The sequence below is a fragment of the Crotalus tigris genome, unplaced genomic scaffold (genome assembly GCF_016545835.1).
Source record: "Crotalus tigris isolate CLP2741 ecotype Arizona unplaced genomic scaffold, ASM1654583v1 scf7180000024339.11422700, whole genome shotgun sequence".
NCBI classification, from domain to species: domain Eukaryota; kingdom Metazoa; phylum Chordata; class Lepidosauria; order Squamata; family Viperidae; genus Crotalus; species Crotalus tigris.
In genome coordinates this window covers 5,476,489-5,490,476 of record NW_024100509.1, presented here as the reverse complement: position 1 = coordinate 5,490,476, position 13,988 = coordinate 5,476,489, and the positions used below count along the sequence as shown (strand labels likewise).

The following is a 13,988-nucleotide window of genomic DNA, read 5'->3' as shown; positions in this document are numbered from 1 at the left end:
AGAAGATGAAAGAATACCTAATCAAGAAACCACTTAGAAACAAGGAAAATTAAGGAAGCCCTGGAAATAATAAAGCAGCAAATAACAGCTATAGCCAAGAAAATCAGTAGATATGAAGCTTGAATTGCAAATTATAGGCAGAACCTCCAATTTCAATCCAATCAGAAATGTTTCTACCAATCCATCAATGAAGAAACTGCAGTGAATCAGTCAGTACCTGACAAGGAAAAAAACAGTGCAGTTCTGGGCACAGATGTGGGATAACTCAAAGAAATACAACAAGGATGCAGCTTGGTTAAAAGAGGTGGATAAAAATAAATAAGAAATTGAAATCAAAGAACTAGTAATAACAGCAGAAATGATAGAGAAAAGAGCAAGGAATATCAAGAATTGGTCGGAACCAAGTGAAGATGAACTGCATAGTTTTTGGTTGAAACATCTAACTGGTCTATACCCACTCATTGCCAAGCAGTTTAACAATATACTACAAGGAGGTGAAATTGAAGAGAGGCTAACATATGAGAAAGTCTACCTGATAATGAAAGATCCCACTAAAGGGGCAGCACCAGACAACTACAGATCAATTACTTGCTTACCAACAACTTTCAATTTGCTAACTGGTGTGGATGCAGTCCCACAGTATCTAGTTGAACACAATTTCTTTCCACCTGAGTGGAAAGGAAACCACCCCAATAGCAGAAGAACAAAAGATGAACTCCTAATTGACAAAATAATTTTAGAAAACTGCAAGAGAATGAAGACCAACCTAAATGTAGCATGGATTGATTACAAAAAAGCATTTGATTCTCTGTCACATGACTGGATAATCAAGTGCCTAGAAATAACAGGAGTCAGTAGAAACATTAGCCACTTGTTTGAAGATCAATGGCACAATGGATGACACAATTGAAGGTCAATGGTGAGAGACTGGGAGAGGTTAATATCAAGAGAGGAATATTTCAAGAAGATTTATTATCATTGCTACTATTTGTCATTGCACTCTTTCCTCTGTCAAGAATACTGAATAACTTAGGCCATGGCTATCAAACATCAAAAACATCTGCCAGACTATCCCACCTCCTTTACATGGATAATCTAAAGCATCTAAAATATCATCTGAAATAGAATTGCTGCACAACACTGTCCATATATATAGCCAAGATATTGCAATGGAGTTTGGATTGGACAAATGTGCCATACTATCAAACAAGGAAAAATAATGAAAACTGAAGGAATCAAGATGCCCCATGAAAATAACATTAAAATTCTGGATGAGGATGACTACTATAAATATCTGGCTATCCTTCAAGCTGACAACATCAAGCACACTGAAGTCAAGAAAAAGATTAGAGATGAATATATCAAGAGAGTGAAGAAGCTCTTAAAGTCCAAACTCAGTGGAGGAAATACCATCAAGGCAATCAACACCTGGGCAATTCCAATAATTAGGTACACAGCTGGAATAGTGGATTGGACTCAAGCAGAACTAAAAATAATGGATAGGAAGATCAGAAAAATAATGACAAAGAATCATACCCTTCATCCTTGCAGTGACATTGATAGACTCTACATATCAAGGCAAATATCTGGGCATGGAATGTTGCAAGTACATCAGATAGTTGAAGAACCAAAAATGGCTTTGGAAGAATATCTGAAGGACAATGATGAAGATGCACTGAAGTTAGTATATCAGGAAGGCTTACTGATTACTGGAGAGACCAAAGTGGCCTTTAGAAAGACCAGATGAAGAACAGAATGGAAGCATGGGAAGACAAAGCACTACATGGCCAGTACATTAAAAAAAGATAGCAGGGAAAGAAGATAATAACCTGGCAATGGCTAAGAGCAGGAAAGTTGAAGAAAGAGACCGAGGGACTAATTCTGATTGCACAAGACCAAGCCTTAAGGACAAATGCATATAAACCCAGAATTGAGAAGACAGTGACAGACAGTAAGTTCCGCTTATGCAAAGAAGTTGAAGAAACAGCTGGTGAGTTGCTGCAAGAAGATTGCATAGACTGACTATAAGCAGCAGCATGACAAAGTAGCAACATTGGAAGATCTGCAAGAAATATCATTTGCCTGCAAGCAAGAACTGGTGGGACCATAAAATAGAGAAAATCATAGAAAATGAAGAAGTTAAATTGCTCTGGGACTGTAGAATTCAGAAAGACACATAGCACTCCAGATTTAACAATTGTCAATAAGAAAGACAAAAAAGTCTGGTTAGTGGATGTGGCAGTGCCTGGAGACAGCAGAAGAGAAGAGAAAGAACTGGAGAAGATAACAAAATACAAAGACATACAAATAGAAATAGAACAACCATGGCAAAGGCAAGCAAGGGTAGTACCAATAGTAATAGGCGCCTTGGGTGCAATCCCCAAACAACTGGAGCACCACTTGAACACCATTGGCATTAACAAATCCACCATCATTCAATTGCAAAAGGCAGTTTTACTGGGGACAGCTTCTATCCTGTGACAATACCTGTAATACCCTCAAACTTCCATATCTGCCTATGCTAGATCCTTGGTAAAGACTCGATAGGTAGACAAAAATGCCTAATCCAGTCTGAACATCTGACTAACTGTGCAATATTAATCATCATCATCATACACTACTTAACAGCTCTTAGGTCCTTGGCTATATAGGCCGTTCCAAGTAGGGTGATTTTTTGGAAAGTCAGGATATTCAGGTCTAATAAGTTCAAACTTTCCATATTATCTAGGCAACCCTTTGGATATTGCTCCAAGGGCTTCCATTACTCTTAGTACAACCATTGATTTCTTCCTCCACAATTGCTCAACTTCAATTTGCAAATCATGATATTTTTTTTTCTAGCTGTTTCTCTTCAATTTGTGCATCACCTGATATTGCAATATCAATGAACCAGACTTTTTTTCTTTTCCACAGTAGTGATGTCAGGCATATTGTGGGCCAGATGTGTTTGGATCGGAAAGTCGCACAAGACTTGCTCATTTTCAAGAACTTTGTCAATTTGGTGTTCCCAGTAATTTTTGCTGCATTCAAACTGAAACTTCTGGCAAAGCTTCCAATGTATGATTTTGGCAACTTGATCATGACATTGTAGATAATCAATCTGTGAGATTTTGTTGCAGCCAGTGGTGGGATTCAGCCAGTTCGTACCAGTTCGGCAGAACCGGTAGCTAATTTTTTGTTGCCCAGACTCAGAATGGACTTCTGGAAGCAGCATCCACACAAAGAACTGGTTGTTCACATATCTGAATCCCACCACCGGTTGCAGCCATTGATAAGGAGATCCACTGCTTCATCTTTCTCAGTGCATAAGCAACATTTGCTGTTATTGTTGACATATTGAATTTTTGCTTTCATGGAATTGGTTTGTAAGACTTGTTCTTGGGCAGCCAAAATGACCCATTCAGTTTCTTTCTTCAGCACTCCTGATCTCAACCAGCACCATGTTAGCTTAGTATCTAGCATTTCTTCAATATCCTTCAGGTATTGACTGTGCATAGGATTCTTTTTCCAGTTAAAAACACGATGCTCAATTGTTTCCTTTCAATATTCTGCTTTCAATAGGTTTCCCTTGTTCACCTCCTTCAGCAGAGGCTCTTTTGCTTTTTTATATAGACATTTAAGCCATGTTTTTCCTCCTTCATAGTTTGTTTCACCTGTAAGAGACCTCTGCCACCCTGAGATCTTGGCAAATACAATAGATCAATATCACTTTTTGGGTGCAGAGAATGATGCATTGTTATTAGTTTTCTTGTCTTTCAATCCAAGTTTTTTATATTATTCTTATTCTTATTCTTATTATTATTAAACACTGCACAGTCAGCCAGATGTTCAGACTGGATTTGGCATATTTGTCTACCTATCGAGTCCTTACCAAGGACTTTGGATAGGCAGATCTGGATGTTTAACAGTGTTACAGATATCATCGCAGGATGTATGTTTTCCCCAGTAAAGTCGCTGTCAGAACCTCAATGCATTTAATCCATTTCATTTAATTCATTTCACTTGCTTGTGCATTCCATTTTCGGGTACTGCCATTCTGTTGGGAGGGGGGAGGCTTGCTCTGTGGGGAGGGGGGAGGTTCTGTGGGCTCTGCAATGTATTTCCTTTGTTCTATCTTCTTTGAAGTGACCCCCTTTGGGTGTAAAAGGTGGGAGGAATATGCTTGTGGCCATCTGCCTTATCTCCATTCCTGTGAAGGAACTGAAATCTTGAGAACTGCATTTTATTGCTCCAGTTCCCATAACAACTTCACACCTATGGATTGGCTAAAATCAAACTGGATGGTTGGACACTGGGGAAGGGTTTGAATAGGCAGTTTTAATGTGATGTTTCTCATGGGAAGAACTTAGATCTTGCCTTGCTTTACTGCTATCACTAACTCTCAATAAAAATTCCTGTTGAAACAATGCCAGTTTCAAGAGTTCTGTTTTCTTGGGAGCCTAGTTGAGGCAGATTGTTGTTGTTATCATCATCATCATCATCATCATCATCATCATCATCATCATCATCTGTTGCATAGTCAGCCAGATGTTAAGACTGGATTTGGCATTTTTGCTCACCTATGACTGATTTTAATTAACATAGGGTGTTGCAGATGGCTGCAATATGCTACAGACCTTGCACTATAACAAATGGTAATACTGTGGAGTGATGAATGGAGACAGATGAATGCTTCTGATGAAACTCCAAACAGATCCTTAACCTTACACATAACAATCTGCTCTTTTTGATGGAGATCAATCCAATGTTGCTTCATTGTTTGTTTGGTACCATCGTGAGGTACATGAACATAGTTTAGCAGGAGTAAGGAGAAAAATTGAATGAATCAACTTTCCACAAACCTGTCTGTGGAGCTAGGAATAGCCAACATGTCTGTTCTGTTCACTGCTAAGGAAATCATATCTGCCACTTCAATCTTTACTGTTGGCTCAGTACTCCTTTCAGTCTCATAGAAGAGGAAACATTTTTCCACCGAGCACCAGATCCTCTGAAACTCTACATAAGCAAAACAGTTAGCAAAAGCCATTTTTCAATTAGCCATTAGTTATGGATTCCACCCTACTCAGACTTACCATCTCTGCTTCTCTTGATTGCTTTGGCAATGGATGGGACTTTGTATAAGTAGCCACAATGGACAACTGGTTGTGTGATCTCATTGTAGATTCCTTCTAGTTGTACATACAGAGAAGACAGATAAATGATTTAAAAATAAATTGTCTTTGTTCAAAGCCAGCAAACACTTAAGTTTTGTTTATAAGAGATAATTTTTCATAATACGATAGAAAATGTAAGTTTGGTGTAAGATTGTGAATAAAATTTAAAACATACATGATTATTTGGCATTTAAAGAATGAATTGCCAAGCCTGACTAGTATCAAGAAGATAATACATAGTTTGATCAAGGAGGAACTAGAATTATTTTTATAAGAAATTGAAAGCACTGTATAGACTTTTTGTTACAACTGGATAAAAATAAATTGCTGATTTCAGGAACGATCACAATTTTTTTATGAGAAGAAGGGAACTATGCAATATGGGAAGGTGGAGATGGTGATTATTGTGTTTGTAACTGCTGCAAACAATATCAGAAGTTGCTTCTTTAGATATCTTTCTTTTTCTTGCTTTTTGTTATTTACCTTTTCTTTTACCCTTTTATATTTTTTCCTTTTCTATCACTTTTTCTATGTTTCTGTAGTTCTTAAAATCATTGTAAAATCTTCTTTTAATAAAATTTATTTTTTAAAAAAAGAAGATAATACATAACAGATAGTGAAGAAAAATAGGATTTCATTATATACCCAATCAAATAGATTGAATCCTGTTTTCTACATATAGAGAGTCTTTGACTTATGAAAATTGGGATTGGAAGCTCTGTCTCTAAGCAATGTGGTCATTAAGTTGTGCCTGATGTTATGTCCTTTTTTGCAGTGGTTGTTAAACAAATCTGGCTTCCCCCATTTACATTGTTTGCTGGAAGCCTCCTGGGAAGGTCACAAACGATCTCAGAATGCTACAACTGTTGTAATATTGCGATAGTGGCAAATATCTGTTGTAATACATGCCAGTCATCAAGTGCCTGAATTTGGATCACATGAACACAGGGATCCTGCAACACTTGCAAGTGTGAGTCACTTTTTCCAGTGCCATTTAACAGCTATTAAACAAATGGTCATAAGTTGAGGACTACCTGTATAGCATAGAATAAGGTAATTACCTGAAGGATGAGTATGCCCACTGTTGGACCAGGGCTTAGTTTTCCAAGTAAAACAGCTGCCTTCCATTTCAACTTCCATGGTGCTTGCAAAAAAATGCACCATTTTTTTAAGCAATCCTGGCCCAGATACAGCTGCACATAGAGCCTATGGAAAAAAAAACTCCTAATAATTACTCAAGATAATTAAGTTCCTATAACAGGGGTGTCAAACTCAATTTCACTGAGGGCCGCATCAGCATCGTGGTTGCCCTCGGGGGGGCAGATGGGTGTGGCCAGGGTGGGTGCAGCCTACTGGGTGGGCATGGATGGAGTGGGTGTGGCCTACTGGGTGGGTGTGGCCAGCTCTACATCGTTTGCGTCAAGGGTGCCTGTGGGGGCCTGGGCAGGAGTGGGGTAGATCTGACGGTCTCTGGCAGAAGGGGATGGGACCAGGGCAAGTGCCAAGGCATGGTCCACTGGAGGAGCCTCACTGTTCCTCTTAGGCCATGCGGGGGGGGGGCTTATGGAGCTAAGACTGAATGTGTTTCAGCATAGATGGCCACCACAAAATTGTACATTGGCTCCCGGCTGGCCTGGGCCAGGGCCAAGGCAGCAGGGGCCATTCCCTCACTGTTTCCAGGATGGCTTCGCGGGCCTTGGGTTTGACATGTCTGTCCTATAAGAATATCACAAATTGCAAATCAAAACTGCAAGAAAAGATATTATGTAACTCTTCAGGTAATAATAGCAACCTGATTGTGTTAATGACCATTGCACTAGAATTTGTACATCTAGTTAATATTGAATCTAGTTCAATATTATTTAGCTAACACTATAACATTAGGTGTATACTACAGACCACACAACCAAACAGAGGAAATAGATTAACTTTTTGTTAATCAGTTATCTAATGTGTACAGTAATGGGGGACCTTAATGATTCTGATATCAACTGGGAAACAAAATCTGCACCAAGTGGGAGATGTTATGAGCCAGGTCGCCTAGCCAGAGACAGGTAGTGATAGTCCTTTATTGCCCTGTTAAATGCCAAAACAGGGCATTTAAAATATCTGGTAAGCCTTCACGACACACTTCCCTGAAGGCAACCACCTTCAGTTCCACAAAGAAAAGCCAATAAACCACAAAACCAATTCGCAAAGCCAGAGAGGAAGTTCAAAGAGAAGGTTCAAGCTCACGGGCAACTTCCAGGGTCACTGTCCAAAGGGCAAGGCAAGTCCACAGAGTAAGGCAAGTCCACAAGACCAAAGAAAGTCCACAAGGCAAAGAGAGTCCATGAGCCAAAGGCAGTCCACAAGGCAAAGGAAAAGGCAAAGCATAGGCAGAAACATGAATCAAGGCTGAGTTTTTCCAAAACTGGGGAAGCATAAGCCAAAACAAAGACCCCCCCCAGGTTCTCCTTAAGTCAACCCACACCAGGTGTTCCTTGGGAGGAGAGGTGAGGCAGCCTTCTCCTGAGTAGCCTTGCAGACCTCCTTTGAGCTTGCCTTCATTCCACTCTCCGTGCCCTTGGGTTGAGTGGGGAAGGCAGCTGTTCCTCATCAGAGGGAATCTGCTGCCTCTCAGATTGCCTGCAGCCAATCCTCCCCTGTGTGTGTGAGGGCAAGCAGCTCTCCATCCAGTCAACCACTTCCCCCAAGGCCTTAGGGGCCTGGGACAGCATTGTCCTCAGCCCCTGGCCTCTCCAAACATTCCAAGGGAGGCATGTCACTCCCGTTGGAGGGTCCCGGTTCCAACTCTCTTCCTCCTCCAAACCGGGATCTCCTGTCATTGCCCAATCATGTCATCCTGGAATTCAGCATAATCAGGCACGTGCAATAGAGCAAAATCAAAGTAGTGCCTTAGATTTCAAGAAGCCAATTTCAAGAAATTTAGGGAGCGAGCTCAGGAAGGATTTCATGGATGAAAAGGAGTAAACAACTCAAGAAGCTTGGGAAATTGAAAAATGAGATTATAAAAGCCCAATCTAGCACAATACCACTGAGAAAGAAAAATAAGAGACTGCAGACGAAACCAGCAAGATTGCATAAAGAACTCTCTAATAAATTGAAAGCCAAAGAAGACAAGTATGAAAAATGGAAACAGGGACATATAATTAAAGAAGAATAGGAGCAAATAGCCAAATCTTCAAAGATGAAATCAGGAAAGCTAAGGTCCAGAAAGGACTTGTCACAAACATGCAAGAAATGTCAAAAATAATTTTTAAAAAGTTTCTTTCAACATGGAAAAAAAACAAGAAGAAAGTCAGAGAACCAATTGGTCCACAATGGGAAAATGTGGCAAGAAGATGAGGATAGCAGGGAGAAAGTGGAATTGCTTAATTCATACTTTGAGACTCTAGAGGGATGCAGAGAAGAGCAACAAAAATGATTAGGGGACTGGAGGCTAAACAAATGAACGGTTGCGGGAACTAGGCATATCTGATCTAACAAAGAGAAGGATTAGGGATGACATGATAGCAGTTTTCCAATACTTTAGGGGCTATTACAGAGAGGAGGGGGGTCAACATATTCTCCAAAGCACCTGAGGGCAGGACAAGAAGTAACAGATGGAAGCTTATAAAATAGAGATCCAGCCTTGAAATAAGGAGAAATTTCCTATCAACAAGAATAATTAATCAGTGGGACAGCTTCCTTCCAGAAGTTGTGGGTGCTCCATCACTGGAGGTTTTTTAAGCGATTGGACAGCCATTTGTCTGGAATAGTATAGGATCTCCTGCCTGTAATAATTTATAATTTCATCAGATGTTAGAGAAAGATTTTTCAATGTGTAAATACATACCTGCAGAATGCTTTCTTGACTGTTATATTGAGGGTGCAGCATGCGGAAGCGTCCATAACGGTATTTATGGATGATGAAATTTCGTCTCTGCTCAGTGTTAGCATCAGGATATAAGGCTTCAGAAGCTGGGAGGTGTGCAGCCCAAAATTTGTTTGCTTGCCTATTCCCTAGCATGATGAACAGCTTTAGAAGAGAGCAATAAAATTAAACTGGAGGATTATGGAGGAACAAAAGCACTCTATTTCCAGGGATATTGAAGAAATATGTCTCATCTTAGATCTGTGGTTGCAGCCCACTACTGGGTCGTGGCCAATTTCAACTGGGCCGTGTGAATGGTGGGCCAGGCCATGTGCACATGTATGCAAAGCCCAACTCATGCAAATAGTGGGCAGCGGCACTCGCAACCCCACTCATGTGAGTTGTGAGTATGCGCCTCTGCCACTCGCACAAATGAAACTGCGTGTGTGCATGCCTGCCCCTTGCACAAAACCATCCCCTCTTCCCCCTTTGTGCACCAGGTTGCCAACTCAGAAAGATTGGGGAACACTGTCCTAGATAATCCCACTTTTCCATACCTGGGCATTTCTGCAATTTCAGATTGATTGTATCATTTCCCAATGCTATATCTTTGGAAAAAACTTAATACCTGGACCATCTCATTGCTCCAAATACTCGTATCCAGCTTCAGACTTTGCACCTTAGAAATCCTAGAACCCAGGCTCCGATGCAAACCTGTAAATATAGAAAAAGAGATAGATGAAGCTCCAAAGGGCATGCATGCATCTAATTGCAATTTTCACAGGATCCAAACTCAGATTCAGACCGAAAGGAAATTCTTATCTCAGGACATATAAATCTCCGTCCACATGAACTTATATATCAATCTTCGTATTAGGTGGGAATATCACTTTTGTATATGGGTTTTTCTAGAAGAACACTCTGGGCAAACACAAGTTCCAAAATAATAAAGAATAAGAGATGTAGATGCAATTTTTCTCCTATAGATTATGATTTATTTCAGAATAATTTAAATGGGTTTCCCACAGAATAGAATACATTATTGGCCAAGTGTGATTGGACACAAGGAATTTGTCTTGGGTGCATAAGCTCTCAGTGTATATACAAACAACAATGTATATAATCGTAAGATACCAATGAAGACAGTAGTAGAAAAGATGAGAAGGATAACAGTTATACAGACATACTATATGGGTAAATATCCTTAGACATAATACTGAGCTAATTAGATACTCAGCAGAGTGATGGCATGAGAGAGAAAACTGTCTTTGTTTCTAGTTGTTTTGGCATGCAATGCCCTATAGCGGCCTCCTGAGGGGAGGAGTTGAAACAGTTTATGTCCAGGATGTGAGGATCTGTAGATATTTTCTCAGATCCTCCATGGAAGGCAGGTTGGTTGCAATTGTTTTTTCTGCAGTCCTAACTATCCGTTGAAGTCTATACCTGTCCTGTTTGGTTGCTGTATCAAAATAGACAGTTATAGAAGAACAAATGGTAGACTCAATAATTCCTCTATAAAACTATATCAACAGCTCCTGGGGCAGTCAAAATTTCCTGAATTGATGGAGGAAGAACATTCTTTGCTGTGCCTTTTTAATGATGGTTCTAATGTTAGGAGTCCATTTCATGTCCTGGGAGATTATAGAATCCAGAAACGTGAAGGTATCTACTGCTGATATTGTGTTGCCTAATATTGTAAGAGTTTAGCAGACTACTACTTGCCACCTTTATTTTTTGTGCTTCTCTTAGAACATTGCATTCTATCTATTCTGATGTTTGCCTTTTTTTTTCCAGAACACAGTATGCAGCACCCATAATTTTTAATGTGTACATAGGCATTCTTTAGGACAGACATGTCAAACTCACGATGTCACATGACGTCACGTGATGTATCGGAGCTTTTTCCCCATTGCCAACAATGGGGTGGGCGCGGTTTCCTGGTGACGAGTCTGGCCCATGGGCCGGCATTTGACACCCTTGCTTTAGGAGAACAAATGTTGGCAATTGCTTATTTTCCATGCTGACTAAAACATGGGATGGGGAGAGAAAAATTACAAAAGGATAGATTCTCCTCCAAAATAACCCACCATATTGCAATTATCCTTAAATGTACAACCTGCACTAATAGGGAGGTTATGCAATTTTAAATTGGCATTGTAGCCTCTTGTAGGAACAATTAATATTTGTCCTTCAAAGTATCATAAATGTTCTGTTAAATAAGTGACGAGAAGTATTGACATTTTGTCACCCAAAGTGCCATATACAAAGATATACTTGCCTGCACAATGCTTGCAGATCACCACACACAAATTGATGGAAGCCCAGTCAGGGCTCAGTGCATGGCAGTCAGCACAGAATCTGTTAGCTTTGTTAGACCAGATCTTCTCAGCCACTTCATAATCATACAAAATTTCAGCAATAGAGTTCTGAAGCACTTCCATCCACTCTTGCTTCTCTCGTTCAGATTCGGCTCCAAAACTAAGGGAACACGCATGAAATAATGTAAGGCCTAGTCAAAAAGCAAGGCTATTATAAACACTCTGCTTGCAGCATCTACCTACAAAACATTTCATGGCTGATGCTGGATGTAATAATTTGACAAATTATCCATTTGTTTTCAAAGAAAATTGACTAACTTTTGTATTTGTGTTTACATGCTAAACATCTGAAATGTTTTGGCATTTGGCATTCCAACAAAGCTGATGGATTTCTATAATGTGCATTAATTCCCTCCCTCAGGCCACGAGAGAATAAAACCCAATTCAGGCACAGAGCATTCATTCAGCTCTCCTGATGTTATTCAAATGATGTCAGATATGCGTTATTATATGCTTCTGCAGGAAGAAAGTATGGAAACCAACACAAGTACTGTATGAATCTATGCATGAAGATGTTCCTCCTGGATGCTGCTACGCAGAATATATAGATGTTTGCATGAATCTGTCATCATTTGATATATATATATATATATATATATATATATATATATATATATATATATATATATATATATTAAAAAATTAAAATACAGATCACTAAGACTGAAGAATTTATTTAAAAACTTAGCTTTTTTTTTTTTTTTTAATTGAAATTTTTCAAAAGTTTTACAAATAAGAATCCACCCCCCCCTCCCCAACCACCCCACCCCCCCCCCCGACTTCCCAGAACTGAATATAGGATTATTTAACAAATATTTTAAAAATAACATTTGCAATTTATAAAATAATTAATAATAATAATAAAAATCACAGTAATAATATATATAATAATAATATACATAACATAAACTTTAAAATGAATAATATATACTAAAAAAGAAAAAAAAAAAAATAAAAAAAGAAGAGAGAGAGAGAAAGAAGAAAGAAGAAAGTAGACGAAGAATAAAGCATATATATATAAAAAAAAAATATATATGAATAATAATACGTAAAAAATGTATATATATAAAAAAGAAAAAGAAGAAAGAAAGAAAGAAAAAACAATCATTACAAATTATAAAAAGGCTAAATAATATTTTTCCATATCCAAATTATGTTGTATAAAATTTATCCATTTTTCCCATACCGCAAAAAATTTTTCTTGAGATTGCTCCTTTAAGAAAGCCGAAATCTTTGCCATTTCTGCCAAATACGAAACTTTATGAAACCATTCTTGTAAAGTAGGCAAAGATTCCTTCTTCCAATATTGTCCTATTAACAACCTAGCGGCTGTAATCAAATTTAACATCAATATAACCTCCTTAGCATCACAGTCAATAACAATACCTAGTAAAAATAATTGCGGAGTAAATTTTACCCTCCTTTTAAAAATTCTTTGAATATTCCACCATATCTTAATCCAAAAAGCTTTTATATGCTTACACGTCCACCAAATATGGTAATAGGTAGCATCCAAATATCCACATCTCCAGCATTTCGGCTGTAGATTAGGGTACATAATGGACATTTTCTTTGGGTCAAGGTGCCATCTATAAAACATCTTATAAAAATTCTCTCTTAAATTTTGCGCTTGTGTGAATTTAACATTTCTTATCCAAATAAGTTCCCAAGTATCCATTGAAATCGTTTCACCAATATTCTGTGCCCATTTAATCATACAATCTTTAACTAGTTCAAGTTCTGAATCTAATTCCACTAAAACCCCATAAACTCTCTTAATATGGGTTGGCCTTTGATCTCTTACTTGTTTTAAAAAAATTTCATCTTCTCTAAGCCAGCCCATTTTACAATCCATCTTCCATCTATCCACTATTTGTCTATATTGGAACCATGAATAAGTTAAGTTTTCATGTGTTAATTCTTCCAAAGATTTTAACTGCCAGTCTTGGCCATCCCATCTTAGTAACTGTACATAAGAGACCTTGTCCATATTTACCCCTTTCCTTATACCTTCTATGGCATGCCGAGGTATAGCCCATAATGGTATTTTGAAGTCACTTTTATAATACTTTCTCCACACTCTTAGCAAAGAGTTTCTTATAATATGAGACTTAAAAACCCAATCCACTTTTTTATTAAATATTAAATAGGCATGCCATCCAAAAAGTAGGTCCCAGCCTTCCAAATGAAGTATTTCTGTATTTGTTAAATTCACCCAGTCGCTAATCAATGTCAATACTACAGCATCATAATACAATTTCATATTTGGTACCTTGAGTCCACCTCTCTCACGAAAATCTTGCATTATTTTAAGTTTCACCCTTGGTTTTTTCCCTGCCCAAACAAATTTATTAATACCTTTTTGCCATTCATCTAAATTACGTTCGTTCTTTAAGATAGGTAACATTTGAAACAAAAAAATAAACTTTGGCAGGACATTCATTTTAATAACTGCAATTCTGCCCATAAGGGATAACTGTAAATTATTCCAGTTTTTTAAATCCTTCTGTACCTCCATCCACAGCTTTTCATAATTATTTTTATACAATTTTACATTAGAAGCAGATAATGTAACCCCCAAATATTTTACCTTATCAACAA

The 13,988-nt window shown here is 38.3% G+C and overlaps 1 protein-coding gene across 4 annotated transcripts in view; it reads right to left on the bottom strand.

The window, feature by feature from the left end:
- The window catches only part of ARAP3 (ArfGAP with RhoGAP domain, ankyrin repeat and PH domain 3), a 120,697-nt gene that overhangs the window by 70,384 nt on the left and 36,325 nt on the right, over positions 1-13,988 (bottom strand). For 3 of the 4 annotated variants that reach the window (XM_039326042.1, XM_039326041.1, XM_039326039.1), the window contains exons 11-16: positions 11,288-11,487; positions 9,638-9,723; positions 8,992-9,174; positions 6,215-6,359; positions 5,073-5,168; positions 4,842-4,995 (exon numbers count right to left, since the gene is read on the bottom strand). In XM_039326042.1, coding sequence (XP_039181976.1) covers positions 4,842-4,995; positions 5,073-5,168; positions 6,215-6,359; positions 8,992-9,174; positions 9,638-9,723; positions 11,288-11,487 — 864 coding nt within the window. The remainder of the gene's footprint in view (positions 1-4,841; positions 4,996-5,072; positions 5,169-6,214; positions 6,360-8,991; positions 9,175-9,637; positions 9,724-11,287; positions 11,488-13,988) is intronic. The other variant, XM_039326040.1, reaches the window with a different exon arrangement.